The 19,787-nt window shown below is 41.0% G+C and overlaps 1 protein-coding gene across 2 annotated transcripts in view; it reads right to left on the minus strand.

Moving 5' to 3' along the window:
• PDE1C (phosphodiesterase 1C) overlaps window positions 1-16,093 on the minus strand; it is a 334,278-nt gene extending 318,185 nt beyond the window's left edge. For both annotated transcript variants that reach the window (XM_052796719.1, XM_052796779.1), the window contains exon 1: window positions 15,884-16,093. In XM_052796719.1, the coding sequence (XP_052652679.1) occupies window positions 15,884-15,968 (85 nt within the window). In that variant the 5' untranslated portion in view covers window positions 15,969-16,093. The remainder of the gene's footprint in view (window positions 1-15,883) is intronic.
• Window positions 16,094-19,787: the final 3,694 nt, after the last annotated feature.

The following is a 19,787-nucleotide window of genomic DNA, read 5'->3' on the forward strand; positions in this document are numbered from 1 at the left end:
ACCTTGTTCCGCCTTTCCCTTGGAGGAGACTTACATCTGCTTACTAACGTGTAATTTGCCCCATTCCTCTTTCCTTACATGACACTTCTAATGTTTCCCCAGGAAATCCCAAAAGCCAAGGGGCTGAAAGAGTGCAGCAAGGAAGGCAACTAAGTGTAAACAATGCCTTTTCAAGTAACCCTCTCTTCTGTTTGGAGCTTTTTCAAATCCCAGGTCCTCACTGCCTTATACCTTTGGTCATTTATACCTCTGCTAAATTAGTGTACAATTGCTGCATAGTTTCTTTACCTCCCTGTTTCCATAAATTCACACAAATACACACATGCATATTTAAAATGAGGCCTCAGAAATTCCTTTCTTTCCTCAAAACATCAGCACTTCAGCTGCATGCTGACAGAAAGACAAGTAGAGGCAGACAGACCTGCTGGCTCTTTTAATCACAGGAATCCTGGACAGATGACCATTGCATGTGCCATACAGCAGAGTGAATTCACAGCTCAAGTACATCAGTGGTAGTTCTGACTGGAAATGCCCTGCACTTTACTGCTTTTTCACCTATCAACACTGGCAGGTTTGCATGGACAGCAGGCCGTGAAAGACTCGTCCTTGGTTGCCCATCCTGCATGCGAGAGAAGGAGCATTACATCCTCTTTTTTGAAAAGACTTCACCATAATGCCTCCCCTTAACTGTTCGGCAACTCAGTTTTAATCATCAGAGAAGTCTCCCTTCTCCCTCTTCTGTGCACTGTCTCAGGAACAGGAGGCCGAATGTGAACAGCAGACCACCCAATCCTGTTATTGTCACCTGTCCTTTGTCACAGCCTTCCTGCTACTTACAGGGAAGAAAGATACACTGCACAAACTTTGCCCATTGCCCACGATACTTTCAAAAGACTCTGTAAGAGAAGCTTCAAACTAAAGAAGGTGGTGCCCTGCTTTTCCCTCTAAATGCAATGTAAATGCATTTCTGTCTGTGAAAATCCAAGCCTTGATCCAATTGAAATTAGCAGAACTTTTTGCCATTCTTTTCAATGGGAGAATAAAATCCTGTCTCAATATGCAAAAATTAAGAAAGGAAGTAGAATCTGAAAGAAAAAATCATTTTTAAAAGTATGATTCTCTTTTTTGCCTTATCTTAATCTAGAGAACCTTTTCATTCACCTATAGAATCACTGAACAACTTTGGTTGGGAACAACCTTCAAAGGTCATGAGGCCCAATCCTTGCTCAAAGTAAGGCTAACTTAAAGCATGTTGCTTGTGAGTTACAGGATGAAAATAAAAATTTAAAGTTTTATTTCAGTTACAACCCTGTGCAGAATGGCTCTAGAAATATTGCAAAAGTGGTTCACTAATGGGAGTGCACTCAGTTTCTAGTTTCCTTCAGTCATGGTCACTTTGCAGGCGTTGCTGAGGTCCCACAGGATTCCCCCATATACACTTTAGCACTAGTGCATGCACCCTTTATTTACTTACTTTACAAGCAGCATGGGATCAGATATAAAGGACTTTTAGACCTATTTCAGGACTCCATTCTGAGTGGCTGGGTAAGAAATACTGCCCTGCAGCAATAAAGCACCCTGCACTGCATAACCTTAAACCCAGGATACAAAAAGACCCTGTGCTTATGTGCCTGTGCTTCAGAGAGCAGGCCAAGAGCAGGGCAGGTTTTGTCTTCTCCAACTTGTGAAATCAAGCCCGACCTTTAATTAGCAAAACGTCACGCTGCTCTGGCCTACCTGCCAGGTGGCACAGACAGGAAGGGTTTCTCACAAACAGAGAACGGCATGTGCAAAAAGCTAAGAAAGATAATCCAGGTAAATAAATTTCTCATTAACAGGCAACACAGCAAGTCAACCATACAGTAATGCTACACCACTTCATAAGCTGCCGGTGCAGGTGTTAGGAGCACCATCATGTGTCTCTTTCCTTTTCAGCTTGTCTGCTTTCTACCAGCTTGCAGCAGAGGTGGACTGGTGACATGATCCCATCTGATATAATTGTTTCAAGCAATTGAAATTCAGGTCAATAACTAAAGCTTCTGGTGCATATAGAAACCAAGTGCTGCTTCCCAGTTCCCTCTCATTGGCAATCTGCCAGCAAGTACCTACAGAAGGCTCTTCTCGGTTGCCTTTGCAGCAGCTGGTCTCCAGTCGTGATGCAAAAGGATTTACTCACGCAAAGATACTGTGCGTTTTCAAATAAAAGCTCTTTTTTAACTCCTTTTTTTAAGTCTCCACTTTGAAGCAAGTACAGCCAAACCATTAAGCACTTCTGATCTGAAAAATGCCACCAGGTAACCTGCATTATCATTATTACTTCACATAAACTACCAATACCCATGAAAGTAGTGACCAGTATAACGTATACTCTTCCCCCAAAGCTGTCTTCCCACTTTAAAGAGGACAGCTTTGTCTTACTACTACATAAATTTAAAATTAATATCTTTAAAAGATTCACCAAGCTTCACATCCAGTTGCTGTCAACCTGTGACAAAAGGAGGAAAGATCCAAGGCCTGAGTCAGAGCATTTATCGCACTGTGCTTGAATATATACCCTTGGTGAAGGCCCTGAACAAAACACTGACACTGGCTAATCTATAATGTCAGTCTTAGTTTAAAAGTTACATATGGCTCTTTAAATTGAAACATTAGCCAAGGAAAAATACTTCTGTTTGTTTTGTTCCTCTGAAAGCCACTAAATGAAATGCCTGTGAAAAGTGATTCATTTTTTCATCAGCAATACTGTTAAGTGACTTCATTGCAAATACCATGCAGACTGAACTAGGCAATAATACATGCTACATCTCCCCCACATCTCCCAGCAGACAACTTGGTTTTTAAGGCACATCCCTGATCCTGTATAGGAAAAAATCCCTTGGCTCCTTCTAGAGACAGTGCTACTTCAGCAGCTCCAAGAGCAAGCAGGCCACGGTCAACGCCAAGTCTGTCCCACACAGCAGACACTCAGTTTTCTGGCTGAAAATAGGATATAATTTAGGGCTTTGTGCTCAGAAGTCAGGAGGTGGTCATCTGCTCATCAGGACAAACCAGCTGCGGTCTCTCTGTGCAGCAGGAGCTATCTGCTGGCCCTACAAGTGCATGGCAGAAGGTATAACTACCTTCAAGGAGCTATATGACAATGGTATAAGACCTTCTGCCTCAATACATGTGATGCTGTGGATGCAACACAGAGGGGGTTAAACCCATGCTCCTTTAAAGGTCTTACAGCAGTAAATCTCTGCAGAGGAAGGAGTTTGACTATATTTTACTGAGTAGTTCTGAGACAACTGCTCTCTTCTTTTCTCAGGTGTATCCCAGGAAGAGGCAGGAGGCATGACAAATATGCAGATACCTCAGTGGAAGCATCTGCCCATATTACTGAAAGGTCCTGGGAACAGAGCCCTCTTAAAATCCACAAAAACACTACTTCATATATGCATTGGGCATAGCACTTAAGAGCTATATGACTGAGCTCCTGAAGCAAAGTATCTTCTATATTTAAAAGTTATCATTACGAACGAGTCTAATTTGGCAGCTCTTGCAGTAGTAAGTACTCTCATTTATTGTAATGGGACTAATCACATAGAAATGCATGACTGAGCTCAAGATACTTCTCCTTTAGTTCCTGCCTTCACTGATTTTCTTTGGTTCTGCCATGCTTCTTTACAGAATCTTCTCACGTGCTGTCTTTTTAAAAATATTTAACAGTATCATCTGTAACTTTTCTCTTTCAGGTTGGTTTTTTGTTTTGGGTTGTGTTTTGGCGTTTTGTTTTGGGTTGTGTTTTGGGGTTGTTTGGGGGTTTTTAAACAGTCTCTTTCACTGGGGAAGTCCAACTGCATGTTTTGTAACCTAAGTGGCATATAATGTCCATGCCTCATCCTGACTTTGTACTTATGCTTCTGTGAATATCTGCCACTTTGTGCAACTATGTCTGCTTTATTTTCCACTTACTGCTTTGTTCACCTGTGTCCCAAAATGTCAGTGATCAAGAATGCCTTACAATGGCATGAATTACATCAGCAAAAGATTGGAGAAGAGAGAGTAATACCAACGATTGTTGCCCACTTTAGATCACTGAATTCCAAGGGGGAGCAAGATTACCAGATTAGACACTTCACCTGTAAGTATTGTGGCACATGGCCCTCCAGCCACAATGAACTGTAAAGCAAATGCTCCTTTCATTTAAAAAACATTATTGTTATGCAAAATACCAGCCTCATTTTCAAACATTAAATAACCTGGGCATAATTTTGAATTCCTTTCTCTTACCACTGATATTGTTAGGAATTTGGACTGAACAAGAAATACAGGCTAAATCCTTAACCCTATGTTCTTTAACTATTCCTGCTCCTCACTGCTATTTTTCTTTAACAAGTTTTGGAACTGCTGTTGTTTTGTTCTTCAGCAGCCATACTAAGAAATGCCTTCATTTTCCAATGCTAATCCCTCCTGCAGTTTATAGCTGTTTAACAAATATGAAATTATGTATACAAGTACCGGCCTTAAATAGACTGAAAGGCAATGCAAGATGAAAATTCAAAATATTACAAAAATTATTTCTTTTTAGCTATCAGATATTATTTGATGGTAATGACACACAATTTCAAAAGATTCTGTTCTTTGTTCCATTTTGAGTGCCCAAAGGTATCAAATATGACTTCATATAGCAGTCACAAATGTCTTAGCCATTTGAATGCTGCTCGGTGACTTCAACAATCAGCTTATTGCAAACAAGAACAAATAAATATTTTGTAGTGAAGATGACAAACAAGGCATGTGCCATCTGCATAGGCAGTTTACTGGATGTGATAAATCTACTAATACATCAAGCTAATCTTAAAATTGAAAAGGAATATTTTGAATGAACTTAAAAAATAATTGTGCAGCCTAAGACTCATTTTTGTGTGTCCAAAGTTTTCCCTGTGCTTCATTCTGGAGTAGTAAGCTTCGCTAGAAGCCTATTTCACAACTACTAAAGTATTAGGATATTTGCTCCTCTCTTTTCACAAATTCCCAATGCATTGTTCAATTTGCATCATTTGGATTTAGGAGTTCAAGGTCCATAAGGTACGGTATCATTTTCTTTAGAAACACAAATTAGTCTTAGCAAAGCTATCGAGAGAGATTTTGACACCCAAAGCATGTCCTGTCTTCCCTTCTTTCTTCCTCCAGGTTCCTTTGAAAGACTTTCAATGCCAAAAAACTCCATCAGCTCCTCTTGGTTAGCAGCAGCGCCAGCAAGCAGCAGGGCTCGGGCATCTTACTGCCAAAGGGTGGAGAGGACTATGGGAGCTGGGGAAAGATGGGCAACTCCAAGTCTAAAATCTTCCCCCTCTTCTTCCAGCGTAACACTCATTTCACCAACATGGAAACACCCTCCTCTTCCCAATTCAAAAAGATGTTTGTAACAGCACCTATGCACTACAGGCAAAATTTCCCCAAAGTGCTCAAAGGCCAAATTTCCTTTGCGGCTTGGCTTAGGGACCTAAAGATACAGGCATTCTCTGAGAAGGCTTATCCAAAGCATCTGAACAGATTAGAGCTTAATAAACACTTAAGTAATCAAAGCTAAAAACTTCCCAAAAGGACATGAAACTTGCTTGCCACAAACAATGTAAGAGAGATCAAATGCAAGTGACTGAATACAACATGTAAACACACAACCAGCTGGGAACACATCCCAGAGGTTTCATTTGAGTATCAGTGCAGAGCTAGAGAAAAATAATTATGCACATAAAGTGTTACTGTAAATGACAGCTAATAAAACAGAAGGCTCAAATTATTGTTGCTGCTTCAGAGGGCAAGTAGGCAAACACAATCAGAGAGTAAATGACAAGTCGTCGTGCAGAATTTCACTTCAAAAATGCCACTTCACTTAAATGGCACAATGAATTCTGATTAATAGGAAGCATTAGACTGGAACATAAGGCAGCAAACATCACTAAAGAATAAACATATTCTCCCATGAAGGAAAATTTACTCTGATCGTGTTGTCAAGCCGACAGAAGCATCTTCCAGGAGCAAGTGGATCCAAGTTATCAGCAGTGCTGTAATTGCCATCCTCAGTACTTACACTTCCCTTGACTCAAGAACAATTAAGCCTTAAGCATTAGCCATGGAGACAGGAATAATACCATGAAGCCACGTAGCAACCGTAATAATAATAACCTGTTGATACTTTGGGAATGGAGGAATGCTGGGGAGCGTTAGCTGGACTGATAGTTGAGGCATTTGCTTAGTTACAGGATCTAACACCACCTGACATGGATCCATATTCAAGTCACAGCTTCAGCCTGTCCAAGTGAAACTCATGTACAACACTTAATAACAGCCAGGATCCGCTGGTTTCCCCAGGCTGCTGTGATGACTCCCAGGTGGCATTTTAAACAGCAGTGGTTTGGTCAGGGTTCCTCCAGCTGTTTGTCTTTGTCCTGTGTCTCTCCCAGAGGTTTCTCCTGCAGCAGGGCCAGCCAAGAGGAAAGGGCTCAACTTCACAGCCAGAGGAATTAAAGTTACCAGCAATCAGTGTCTGCTCTCTGCAGCAAAGTGGGCTGCAAACTGCAGTCACGGAGGAGCTGTTACACCTCCCGTTCAACCAGGTTCTGGGATAATCATCATTCAAGTGTGCCAGGCTCCAGCACCAACACACATCAGCATGCTGTGGCTTTGCACTGTTAGGCAGGAGGTTTCCATGTAATAATTTCTATCTATGTTTAAAAGGGAGAAGAGGTAAAACAACCACCTTAATATCCAGTGCTCTCACAACCAAAATTCACATCGTGGAAAAATCAATCATTTTTGCAGAAGAAACATGCACCCAAAAGTCATTAAACACTTTCAGCTCAAATCTACCCTGAATTATGCTTGTGAAAACTCAGAATTCATTCTGCTGAAGTGAAGCAAGACGCTCATTATCAGTTGATCTATATGTACTGCATAATTTATGAAAAGCAGACAATCAACTAAAAGCTAAGGTTAGCAGCAGTCATTAGGTCTTAGCTATTTCCTGCTGGAATTCTATTTAAGTGTTGAGGTTACCAGAAAGAAATTAACTCTTTATCTGCAAAGGAACTTTCAAAAGTAGCACAGGGTGTCCTGTTCCGGACTTTCTAAAGATATCCATTGATTTTTGTAACAGCAGAGTTAGCCAACAGCTGGGGCTCTGGAAAATCCCACAGCTTTTGTTATTTGAGGAGCCATGAAATGAGATTCTGTAAATTCATGCTGAAAAATTATTTACGTTCCTGGAACAGCAGTAGAATCTACCACAGTCCCTTGTTATAACAGTTATATACACATTCAACACCTTTTTTACTATACACCATATATACAGCACATGGACTATAAAATATAGATCACCCTCCCTATGACTCAGATTGAAATCAGCTTTGATTATCAAGTTCTATTTTAATATTGCAGATTTTGGCAATGAAAAAAACCCACAGTTTTGCCAGAGATTTCTTAGGTTTGCTCATATGGCCATGTTCAGAAAAATAATACACACTGCAGGCCAAATTATGTTTTGAGTTACGAGGTTTGTATAAGAGTCAGAACATAATCTGGCCTGCAATTCTGAATTATGATAATGTTCAAGGTGGAAAGAACATCATAGATCGTCTTTAAGTCAAGGACCGGCAGCTGGCAGAAAAGACCATCACCCTCCTGTAGACTAATAAAACATTGTACAGTGCCACCAAATAAGAGCAAATAAGGACATCTGAACATCCTAAAAATCCCATTTTTACATTTCAAGGGAAATAGTGATTATTAACAGTATACATGTCCAGTAATAATCACAGCTTTGGGAATGGAGGAGGAAATCAATATAAACTAAATGGGCCTAGTATTCTGCTATTCACATCACGCACAGCAGTGTGTAAAACATTCTATCCTGCAAAACGCCAGTTTTAATGGGAGAGGAAAACAACACTTTGCATTTGGAGCATAGCTGTCAGTAGCACCTATAAATTTCAGAGCCCTTTTTCTCCATGCATTTTCACTCCTTGCTCACTTTCTAGCAATTGCAATTGTACCCACTTGATATTTGATAAAAATACCAATTGCTTTCATTTAACAATGGAGTGCACTTTTATCACTATGCAACGGAGCTCCTCAGCCTGCAGCTAACTGAGGACCACTTTTTTGAAAAACCCTGCGACTTTGGTAAGGTTTCATGTGCACATCCAACAGCAGAATCATGGCCTGAATGAAAATCTTCTTTTAGGTTTTCTTAAGAGTATCTGCCCGGTATGTGTAAATTATTCATCTTTATCTCTAGGGATCATAAAAAACCCCAAACGCAAACTCAGTATTCTAAGCAGAGGAACATTTTGCTGTAAGTAGTTTCAGAGAAAGTTAACATATTTATAAAATTTACTTAAGCCTATTTCCAAAGTGGTTTACTAACTTGCTCTACTTGAACTAGCAATACAAAAAAACCCCTGGAAATTTTCTGTATGTACTTAGCTGTGTGGTGGGACTAGAGAAGAAAGGTTAGTTTTCAGTTGACATGATTCAAACTAAATCACACTGGCATTCATGAAGTACAAAATAAAAGAGGGACAAGGATAAAGCATAAAGAGGAAAACACTAGTACAAATTTTGGGGACTAGATCCATTACAGCAGTTCAAGATCCAGAATCTAAATCAACAGAAGATGTAGCATCATGCAGCAGGAGCAGCAGCAAGAGACTAAGCACCATGCGCTGCCATTTAATGGAGAGAGATGATGTTTGCAGTCTTCCTGAGGGAAATTTTCAGGGGGCTGATTGCAGCTGCTATGACAACAAGGGGGAGGATGTGATGTCACACAATGACCCGAGTGACTGCTGTCACATTGTCCCAGAGCATGGCTCAACTCACCAGCTGGGAAGCCAGTAGAGACCTCATTAAGTGCATCTGTTCAGTAATTACTACAACTTTCCCTGCACCATGCTTCCGACTTTGCACACAGCCGTAGAGCGAGGCTATTGATGTAATCATGAGGGTTAAGTTCCCAGGCCTGAAAATTTTGAGCCTGTAGCTATTAGAAATCTGGGACTGAGTTTCAACAGGATCATTAGATACAAGCTCTGTCACCAGACACGGAGAAGTGGGGAGCAAAATCATATCAGCATAATCTTGATGAAGTCTTAGAAGCAAGCCGTGGAAAAGCTGTGTGATTTGCCTTCCTTGTACATAGGGCAGCTCCTTCTCGAACCTATAGCAGCGTTTGCTTTAACAGGAAAAGACTGTCCAGGACAGATCGTTTCCTCATTTAAATCATTGCAGTTCTCCCAACTGCAGCAGAGTGATACAGATTTACTGTTGGCCAGGATCCTGCCTCTTGACTTGATTTGCACCAGTACACAGATCAGTGCAGGATCTGTCCAGGAGCCATTTGCTTTCTTACTCAAGCAGAGCTACAGAACTTGGAAAAATGAGCTTGCATTTACACTACATCAGGAAAATAGACCAATTAGTACAGCACAAGGGTTTAAAATAGAAGATCTGCAGCAGAAATGCAAATCCCCAAAGGCAATTAGGTTTGAAAGCTCCTAGACTCTGGTCGTCACAGCAGCAGTATGAGGAGGAGGATGCAGACCTCTAGCTTTTGACATGGCAGAGGGAGCCAGCTGGGGCTGTGAATGAGGCAAGGCTGCTCCCAGTCAGAGCCTGCCTGCTCAGGAACAGGTCTGGCTGGCTGCCTGCCTAAAACTAAACTCAAAAGGCACAGAAGAGTTCGTGCCTGTTTATTTCTTTTGAACTTTGGGCGTTCTAGCAAATCTGAAATGTGTAACTAATCTTGCTGCATCAGTTCAGAAGGCATTGGGAGCAGGAGTAGTTGGTCAAAGACCAGAGAGAAAACAAAAGCAGGGGCAACGCTATTTCTCACCATGGTAAAATGGGGCCCCTCCTGGTAGGCAGCAACGAGCATTTGTTGTCTCAACAAGAGGAGTGACTGCGCTTCCTTCCCTCACAGAAGATGAGCAGGGGGACAAACAGCACGGTGGGTCTGGGATCTGGCACAAAGGGAACAAGAGTCCCCATCTCCAACCAGGTGTCTCCACCTTCTGCCCTAATTGCACCTTGTGTTGGGAGCTCTGTTGCTCCACAAGCTGAGTTTTCATAGCTACTTTCAATTAGTGAATCTTATTCCCAACACATTGAGGAGTTTAGACCATTTGGTGACATTAGTCCTGAAGCTAGACTTAGAGGTGACCGAGCACCAAGACCTGGACATATGTAACTCGTCAACCTTAAAAAAAAAACAACACAAAAACCTCCCAAAACTCACGTGAAGTAATTAAAGGAACACTTCCTGACAGTGATGACAACAGTTTTGTCCATTAACATGTCTCCTCACCCAGGGCTCTGGAGGTTTTTTTCCCACGTACAGCACTCAGCTGCAGAGAACAGGGATGCCCATTCACTCACATCCAAAACATGCTACAAAGGTTTTACTGTTCACAGCTTCCCTGAGAAATAAAATCAAGAGGAGGAAGGAAAATAGCACTTTTGATGTGACCCTGCCAGAGGGATCCGCAATCTGAATCTGATCCTTTGCGAGCTGCTGCTGAACCTGGTGTGCAACCCTGCATGGTAACCTCTCACTCAAAACAACTCTGACAGAGAATGGGACAGCCGCAAACACTCGCTGTGTTTCTGGATGCCAAGATACAAGCAGCAGAACACAGCTGTGAACAGCAGGTAGCAGTGATAAGGTAGACTATCCACACAGGCGAGCGGGCAGAGCTCCATGAAAACATTGCCAGGCTTTTTGCCACACAAGAACTACCACTGCAGTCTTTTCAAAATCATTTACTTATCTTACAGCAGTCCACCCCTGCAACATCAAAGATGTCAGTGCAATATCGAGACCCTGTAGATGCCACAGAAATCACCATCACCACCCCTTTATAGAAGCAGCTGCAGGTTAAGTACCAACAGCAGGAATTCCTATTGCCCATCACTGTGGCAGAGACCATCCACCCCATACCAAGGGCCAGCAGGGTATCTCACCCATACGCATGCCAACTATGCAGACTCCTTTCAGGTGTATTTTCAGGCAGAGCAGAGACCAGACTGGTCTGAAGCTAAAACACAACTTTGTAATGGAGGGAGCAGAAAAAACTCCCATAACTTTAGAGCTTTATTTCACAATCTATTTGCTGACAGCTTTCTTTGGGTGAATTTGTTGGGTTTAGGACTATGTTGGAAGAGATTTTAATTCTTTATAGTCTATTATAATTACATCAGACTTCCTTAAATTACATTAAAAAATCTCACGTCCTGTTGCAAGCTTAGTATTTATATTATATTAATAAACTTAGATTTCAGATGACAGTGTTCCACTGTTTACAGAGAAGTCATCAGTGCTTCCTAACAGCTCTTATTGAGAAAATATCCTTTCAGTAAGGTCTATCAGGAGAGAGGGGGGGAGGGGAAAAAAAAAAAAGTTTGGGGGGTTTCATTGTTGTTTTTTAAATCTTTTGTATTATGTCATAACAAAGAAAATTATAGACTTCAGGTACAAAGACAAGGAGAGGCTATAATCCAAAGCAGGAGTGGTGGCTATGCATTCCCCTTCACCTTTTTGCCAGGGACACTGTTCGTGTGCAGGCAGAGATAACTCCCTCCCTCCCTGAAAGCGGACTGACCCCACAGACAGACATTTCTCCCAGACCTCCTTTGAAGGAAGGCTACGAGTGACGCACATGCAGAATTAGCAAGAGATTTGTCAGCACCTTATAATTACAGTGTGCTTTCAGTCAGAATGACATTTTTTATTACAGGCAACTAAGGGCAGAATTAAAGGAAATCTCCATGAAAATGGACTGTGTATGGGTCTATGGGTGTCTTCTGCTGAAACCTGCCTCTCTTGTAGGTTGCAAAGCTGTCGTCACCCTCAGATGAATGACGAACTCCAATAAGGGTGGAAATCAATACACAAGAACAAAACAGTTAATCGCTACAATGTACACAGTTCTCTGCCCAAAATACAGTATAAAAATTGGAATTGCTCTTATTTCTCTGGTTTCTTCCTAGAATAATTTAAAAAACCCATTCCTGTCTATTCCACTCCTAATGGACAACCTTTCAAGAGAGAATTACAGAAAATCCACAGCAGCGTTTTCTTTAAAAGCTAAGCATGCGACACAGAGCCGAAGGTATTTTTCCTTATCCTAACAAAGCTGAGTTCAATATTCAGTTTGCTTCCAATCTTCCCTGCTCCAACTCAGACCAACACAGCACGCGCATCTCCTCAAGCAATGTTTTCTTTGACCAAAACACAGAAGGCATTTCTGAAGTGATCTGTCAGAGGGACCAGCAAGAACTACTTTGGCTGTTCTACCTGTGACATTGAAAGGGATGTTGAAATGGGCTTCAAGTAGTGAACTGCAACATAAGAAACTCCAGCAACATTAAGAAAACCACATCTTAAAATAATTATTTCAAAATAGGGCCCAAAAGCACCACTGAGCAAAACTCAGATCTTCTGTAATAATTGGAGGGAGAGCTTTTGCATGCAAAATGGGGACAGTGTCCTCCTAAAGAAACTTTCCTGCGTGACTTAGAAACAACTGCTGTGAGCTAGACTAGGTGTTTCAGTACCACATCCCTCCTCTCCAGCAACACCTGAGTTACAGCAGCACTCGCCGTCACTTCATTTCATTCTAATCTATAAAAATAAATTTATTAGATACATTGGACGGGACAAAACAGTGTTGCCAGGTGCTTCTGGATATGAAAAGCAGACAGTGGGAGCTTTAATGAAGTTAGCTCTTAGTCACAGGAGGGTGATAAATGCAGAAAGAAAATATCCTCTTGTTAATGTTTGTGTTTACCATTTTCCCAGATTTAAAGACAGTAGATGTTTCTCTGTCTTGCACTTTTAGTCAGTCAATTACAGCAGTAAAGTCAGTAAGTAACACACTGGCATTCTGATTTAATAGCCTTTCTTTTGCACAGGAGTGATGACACAAGGCGCAGGACAAAAAAAAATAGGCCATAACTCTTAATTTCTTTTCCTTTAAACTCAGCTGCCATTCTGTTATGCTTTACTTTTAGTGGAGGAAAATGTAGCCAAAGTTAAACAAGAGCTCAAATACAATAACTTGTGTACACAAAACTTCATGGCCTCTGAAATTTGCTGACATAGACCATGGCAAATAAAGATCCTGAAGCCTTCATCAGAGATACATTGAACTTTCTAGAGCAAAGCAAATTGCATGATTCCTGTCTTCAACGGTCCCACTAAATGGCTCACACTGTGGCTCCACTGTAGTCCCTTTACATCATGCTACCAGTGCAAAATGTCCATAAAAGCAGAATATCTAAAACCATACGGAAATCCTCAGTGGGCATAGAGCAACACACCTCAGTCCTCCTCAGGGTCTCTGTCGAAAGGGTGGTATCTGGAGGAAAGGGATTTGCAACTACCTTGTTTCTTCGTACAGAAGAAGGCTATCGAGTATTGGCATACATTTGCCTTTCTGGTATGGCACATCCCTTTCTTCCACAGGGATCTCTGAAGTTCTTGGGAAATGTGGAGTTCCCACAGCTCTCCTGTCCCACCACCAGTGCTGTTAAGGAACCAAAGTGAAAATTAGAGCAGTCGAGAAGCTGCTCTAGCTTGCACTGCTGTGTGAATGGATGCTGACCATCTCCAGAGACACAAGGCTATCTAACTGCAAGCCATTGGCAAGGAGCTCTTGCACCAGCCTTCTTCCATGACCACATACTTTGATGTTTGATGTCAGGCCCAGGTCTTTCATTAAAATTTTCATTAAGGCTCATTGTAAGCAGTCATTTTTCAAAACACTGTGAAAATCATCCTTTCTTAGCAGTTAGTATAAAGATGAATCAATGCAAAATATTTTCTTTTGCCCCCCAAATGGAAACTCATTTCTGTCAACCTGGTATTACTCTGTTCCTCAAGAGTAGCAGCCTTCTCTCACAGCTGACACTTCAACAGCTGAGCATTTCCCAAGAATTTCTTAAAAATTTGCATAACTAGATACCTACACAGAAGTCTCATCTCTTGGAAAAAAGAAGTTTAAGCCCATCCCTGACACACTAATGTTGCTGTGGGATCTTTTGGATATATTCATTTTCTTCAGTATAAAGATTAACAGATACATGAATCATTCAGATCTGTCTACCACACAGTGCTGGTAATACTAGATAGCATGTTTACAAAGTTTTCATGGTTATGTGAGTCAATCCAATGCACACTTGCCCAGATATAAAAATAAATGTTATATAATGCACAGATCAGAGAATCAATATGCTGGTTGTGCGCACCAAATAGAAGAAAATAGCACAGGAACTCCTATGCAACAACTGTCCTAAGAAGCAGAAAACCCTGCAACTCTAATCTTCAGTCATTTGATCCAAAATTTGGTGTAGTAGTTTTGTGAGCACGAGTAGCAATAAAGACACCAGAGCAACAAATACAGCAAACCTGTTGGTTTGTTCATGAACAAAAAAAATTATTAGGCACAGTCATAAATGTTCAGCGTCTTCAGATAATGTGCCTAGGCTCAAAAAGGAAATGTTTCTCCCCCAGACTGACACAAACTGATGAAATAACACTATTAGTAATGATGCTGAGAGGGGGAGAGTTCAAAATTGAGCATGTTGCAACTTAACCTGTGGAGGGACTACCACCTTCCCATTAGAGAAACAAATTTGCAAAGTAACATTTGCCTGGCAGTTTCACCTTTAAAATGCTATGTGCACTTTAACAAATGACTACATAAAGATATTTTAATGGAACATAGATTTCTATCTCCAATTTTTTCCAGCAAGTTTAATGTTTGCACAATGTTAATAAATGCAAAACAAGTTTTCCGTAAAGCAGAGGAATAAACAGGTACCTCCTTCCACACCAATATAAAGCTTGTATTCATCGTTATTAGATGAAACTGTGACCCACTAACACTAGTACAAATCATGAAAAACTTTCCTGATTTCACAGCTGCAGGGAAATAGAATCTCTGTCATCTTGAAAGTATTCAAGGGGAATTGGAATCCATTGATTATTACAAGTAAGTTATCCAAATCTTTTAACCTGGATTTCATCTAAAAATTAAAATGGGATGCAAGCATTCTTTGTTTCTAAGATCTATAGGGATTTATATAACATAGCCTAGTGAGATACACAGTTTTAGCAGAGCAGCCTGCTTAGGGAATCCTCAGATTTTAACTTTGCCCAGCAAGTCTCTTGGAAAAACAAGTAGACACCTGTCGCTTTGAGAAGCCTCACTTTTCCCTAAGACAGTGAACACAAACAATAAACTGCACTCTTCAAACACCTACAACAACCAGTCCTAAAATTCCTAATGTCTCCTCGCATCTTTCCCTGCCCCAGCAATTTTGCTTTTCGTGTTTGAGAGGCAACAAGAACTGTTATATACATCTTCATGCAAACTGAGAAATGGCAAAAGGTTGCAGAATTTGGAAACACTGGCTAAGTGAACAAAGAAATATTGGAAACAAAGCCAAGGCTCCCAAGGGTTATGTTCTGGGCTCATCGGAAGGAAACGCAGCTAGCAAGTTGGAAACCTGCAATCCTGAAGCCCAGGCTTTCCTGAGCTAAGGTTCCAAAACAAAAGTTCTGCAAACGTCTCAGTGAAGTCAAGCCAAAACCCAGGGAAAGGATTTAGGGAGGCTGTGTATCAAAGGCAAGTTACTTGGGCAGAAGAAAATACAGAAGGCAGAATGGAAAACCAACCCAGACAAAAGTTGCAGGGCATCTACACATTTTAAAGGCATATATTGACAAAAGGCAGTTGTCAGCAGCTGTCTTTTACCTGTACTTGCTGGAGCCGCAAAGAAAGAGAGGAAAGGAGAAGAGAGACAATGAAGGAAAGAAGAGGAATTAAATCAGGCTCACCAATTGTGAAGCTATAGCCATCGATGCTGAAAGTAGCACTCCGGCATTTTTTAAATCCTTCCTTTCTGCTGCTTGGCTCTGTCATGATCCTGCCAGCTTGTACTTTCAGCAGCAGCCTTTCTCTCCCCCCGTGGAAGCAGAGCGCTCAAGCTCACTCTTAGCTGCCCTTGAATATCTGCCTGTGACAGCACGCACACCCAACCTCGCACATCTCCCGGCGCGGGGAGCCGAATCCAAGAGGCATGCACCCAGCAGCTTTCTCCTCCCCCCAACACTCTCGCTGGCATGTTACCGACGTGCCTACTCAGAGTTTAACAATGGGTTAGAGGCTCCAGTATGGAAACCGGCAGTCAATTAGTGCAAGACTACCAAGTCAATAAACCAGCTGTATCTGTCAAATCCCTGTGTAGGAGTCAGCACACAATTAAAAAAAGATGAAAGGTTAGATTTTGCTGTGATCTACCCACTGACGCTCCTTGTATTCCCTGCTATGTTGCAGCCCCTGCTTCTGTGGCTCCCCTTCCTCATGGGGATTTCTGACTTGCAGCAAATTGTGCTCATATTTCAGCCCTTCAAATACAAGCAGCGTGTTTTAATCATTCGAGAGACAATGAATCAGCCCAAGATTACAGTACACAATCCATCATCTACTACTTGCACTAACAGCGAGTCTCCAGAAACACAACCGGCAGCAGAATGCAAAAGATTATCAGTAAGTAAGAATGCAAGTGACTGTGGGAAAACAACAAAGGTAATTTAGCAGTAATGATGGTAAACTGAGCAAAATGTACACGATCATATACACACAAAAGTCTTCCAAGTTCTTCCTCCTCCTGGTGGTTCATCACATGGTTTGTAAACTCCTCTCTAAAGTTTTTTTACCCAATGATGTTTAAAAATGTGATTCAGAGTGCTTGCAGCAATCCACTGAAAAAGGTGGGCAAATCACCCCTATCCTATGAACAGATAAAATTTAGAGTCAAGGCTGGCAAAGTTTTCACAGAAGGCTAGCAGCAAGCCAAGGTTTTCTAAATAGGTATCCAAGAAAACACTGTCAATATGTTACAGATCCCAGTTGACATAAATCTGTGCAATCCTTTTCTTTTTCCTGTATTGTGTGTTAATATAGAAACATGCTACTAAAGTGCTCCAATTTTTCACGTTCCCAAGCACAAAAGTAAATGCCAGGTAAGTTCATCAGGTTTTGCATTGTTCTGGGTGGAAAACACATGGAAACACTGAGTTTCAGGAAGACTGCCATCAAAATAATAGCTCAGACACAGTTGGCTAAAAGCTTGCCCAATGCACACCAAAAGGTTTACAAAATATCAGCAAACCCGGTCTGTGTTTAAGGTATAAACCTCAACCCTACCTTGGTTTCTCAACAAAAGCTTAAGTCAGATAGAAATGTAGCACTTTTTAAATCCTCTCTCTTCAAAGGATGGAAGAGAATCACTACTGAACTCCAGTAGTTAATTTAAATTCCACTTAGTTCTAGCCCAGTGAAGAGCCTCAACCAAACAGACTTTTTTTGTTAACAGTTTTTTAATTATTTGGTTGCTTAATAATACCAGGCAAGTCCATTAAGAAAAAAGCTCAGTAGTGAGGTTGTGAATTTTTTTTTTTTTTTTACAGGAAGGAGAACCTGGTCTTCCAGGTTTCTTGGCCGTTAAAGACTGAAGTGTGAAATAATAATAACTACTTAGATACAACATTTTCATCACTTGCACCTGTAATTATTTTTGACCTCAGAAGGGTAGGCACAGCTCAGGAATTTAAAAGAGTTGCTGCTATAAAGGCAGCCACTGCAATGAAGAATTCTCAAGCAGTTTACTAGACTCCATCATGTAGCTGCCCCTCCTAACCAATGTAGAAAAACAGTCTCAGTATAAAGTGTTTCTAAGGAATCATTTTCTCTGTCACTGGTTATATAGGTCACAATAAGCACTGATGCTCTGCCTAAGAAAGCAAAAGCATAGAGAATTACGCTATATCTAGAAAGCACAAAGTTAAATGTTATCTAAAGGAAAGGTAAATATTGGAACTGTCAGGGTTTGGGGGGTTTATTTATTTATTTGATGACACCATTTTTTTCCTTAAGCCATAAAGCATTGATTCATGAAGAGAAATTGTGGGAAGATACAAGTGAGGATCATGAAGTTTCAGTCAAGTTTCTTAGTTCCAGGAGAAACTTTCTTCCAAAAAAACCCAGGCAGACAGTCTCTTGCTTGCTTCCTGGCTTAGGCTTACTCATGTAGGAAGCAGGAGAGTTCTATTAGCATTTCTCTTCTTAGGTGAATATCCAGATCACCAAGCTACTGCCACGTTGCTCATTTCTATCTCCTTCATTGGAGCTTCGGCCACTTCTTGCAGATTGCCAGAGAGAAAATGACCCAGCCATTCAGCAGCTGTGCACACCTGAATTACCTTGCAATGATACCTTGTTCAAGCCCCAACTAATACTACTTCAAATAATTGTAATAATTTGATAAGCTCATTCAGGTCAAAAGGAAGAATTCCCCCAGAAAGAGTAAAGACAGTCACTCAGCAGGGCAAAGTGATCAAATAAGGCCAGAAGCCGAATCTCCCGCATCCCTGGAGAGGGCCCTAAACTGGCTGTTTGTAGCAGGATGCAAACTTCAAAACTGCAGAGGTGTTCACCTCAGGGTGAAAAGGGAAAGATTTTGACCTGCAAGTTTTTCAAGAAGGAAACAGTCTCTTCCCAGCTCTAGTAAAAATTTAATCCAGCTGCTCAAAGAATTACCAAATCGTATGAGTAACTTGATATGTGGTCCTATCTGATTCTTTGCATTTTGCTGTTCAGCTCTTGGCTAGATTTCAGGTCTGCCATTTACACTCTGCTTTCCCAAACAATCCCTACAGATTCAGCTCAGGGTACAGTACATTTTCTACCTTCCACTGCCAGGCAGTACCAATATAGATCGTTAGGCAGTTCTTGTGGCTGCAGTTCAGTGCCATGTAGAGCAATCCATGTATGTCATTTGTAAACCACCTGGGGATCCTTTGAGATGAAAAGCACAGTGTGAATTGAAAATATTTATTATTATTGCTGTAAACAGATCAGGGTAGCCATGGTAACATTTAATTTGTCAACACATAAAACACAGTTACTTTAATATTTTCCCTTTACTTTTCAATGTGTAGAAGTTTGCATGTTTTCAGGAAGTCTATTTTAACCAAAGACCATATCAAATTAAACCAAATACCCAGTCTGCCATCCTCCAACATACATGCTAGAGGAAGTTGTGAAAAAACAGCCACCTATAACAAACAGATATGCAACACCATCTTCCTATCCCTAGGCAAATTATTTATGTAAATTTGTCTTGGCAAGACTGAAAGATTTTTAATTGCATTTTACACCCAAATACTTTCCCAAGCATAAACTTTGAAAAACCAATTGCATGCAGAAATACTTCTATGTATCAGCTCAAAGGCATGGCTTGTTATTTCACTCCTATATCCTCTGGCTCTTGTAGTGTGAGAACAGGAAGATAAAAGCATTAAGTAAAATCCTAGCCCCACAGAAGTCAAGGACAAAAGTCCCACTCACTTCAGCAGGGCTGGAGCTCTAGCCACCTGGTTTTCCATACTTGTACTCCTGTTGACTCAGTTCCTAACACAGTCAAATTTCGCAGGAGCAGTGATGAATTTAGACCTCAGGCATCCATATGCTTTTGTAGTACCTGTCACTGAAGTTAGCAGAATTAGGATCTCTGAATTTTTGTCCTTTCAGAAATGTCTCAGGTATCCTAAATCAACTGACAACTTGACTTTGAGTATTAAGAAAAAAAAAAAAAATTCAGCCTTACTGGGTCAGACCAAAGGTCCATTGAACCCAGTATCCTATATCTAGCTCTGTATCATATCTCCATCGTTGCCC

This window comes from Harpia harpyja, chromosome 1 (assembly GCF_026419915.1).
Source record: "Harpia harpyja isolate bHarHar1 chromosome 1, bHarHar1 primary haplotype, whole genome shotgun sequence".
Classification (NCBI taxonomy): Eukaryota; Metazoa; Chordata; class Aves; order Accipitriformes; family Accipitridae; genus Harpia; species Harpia harpyja.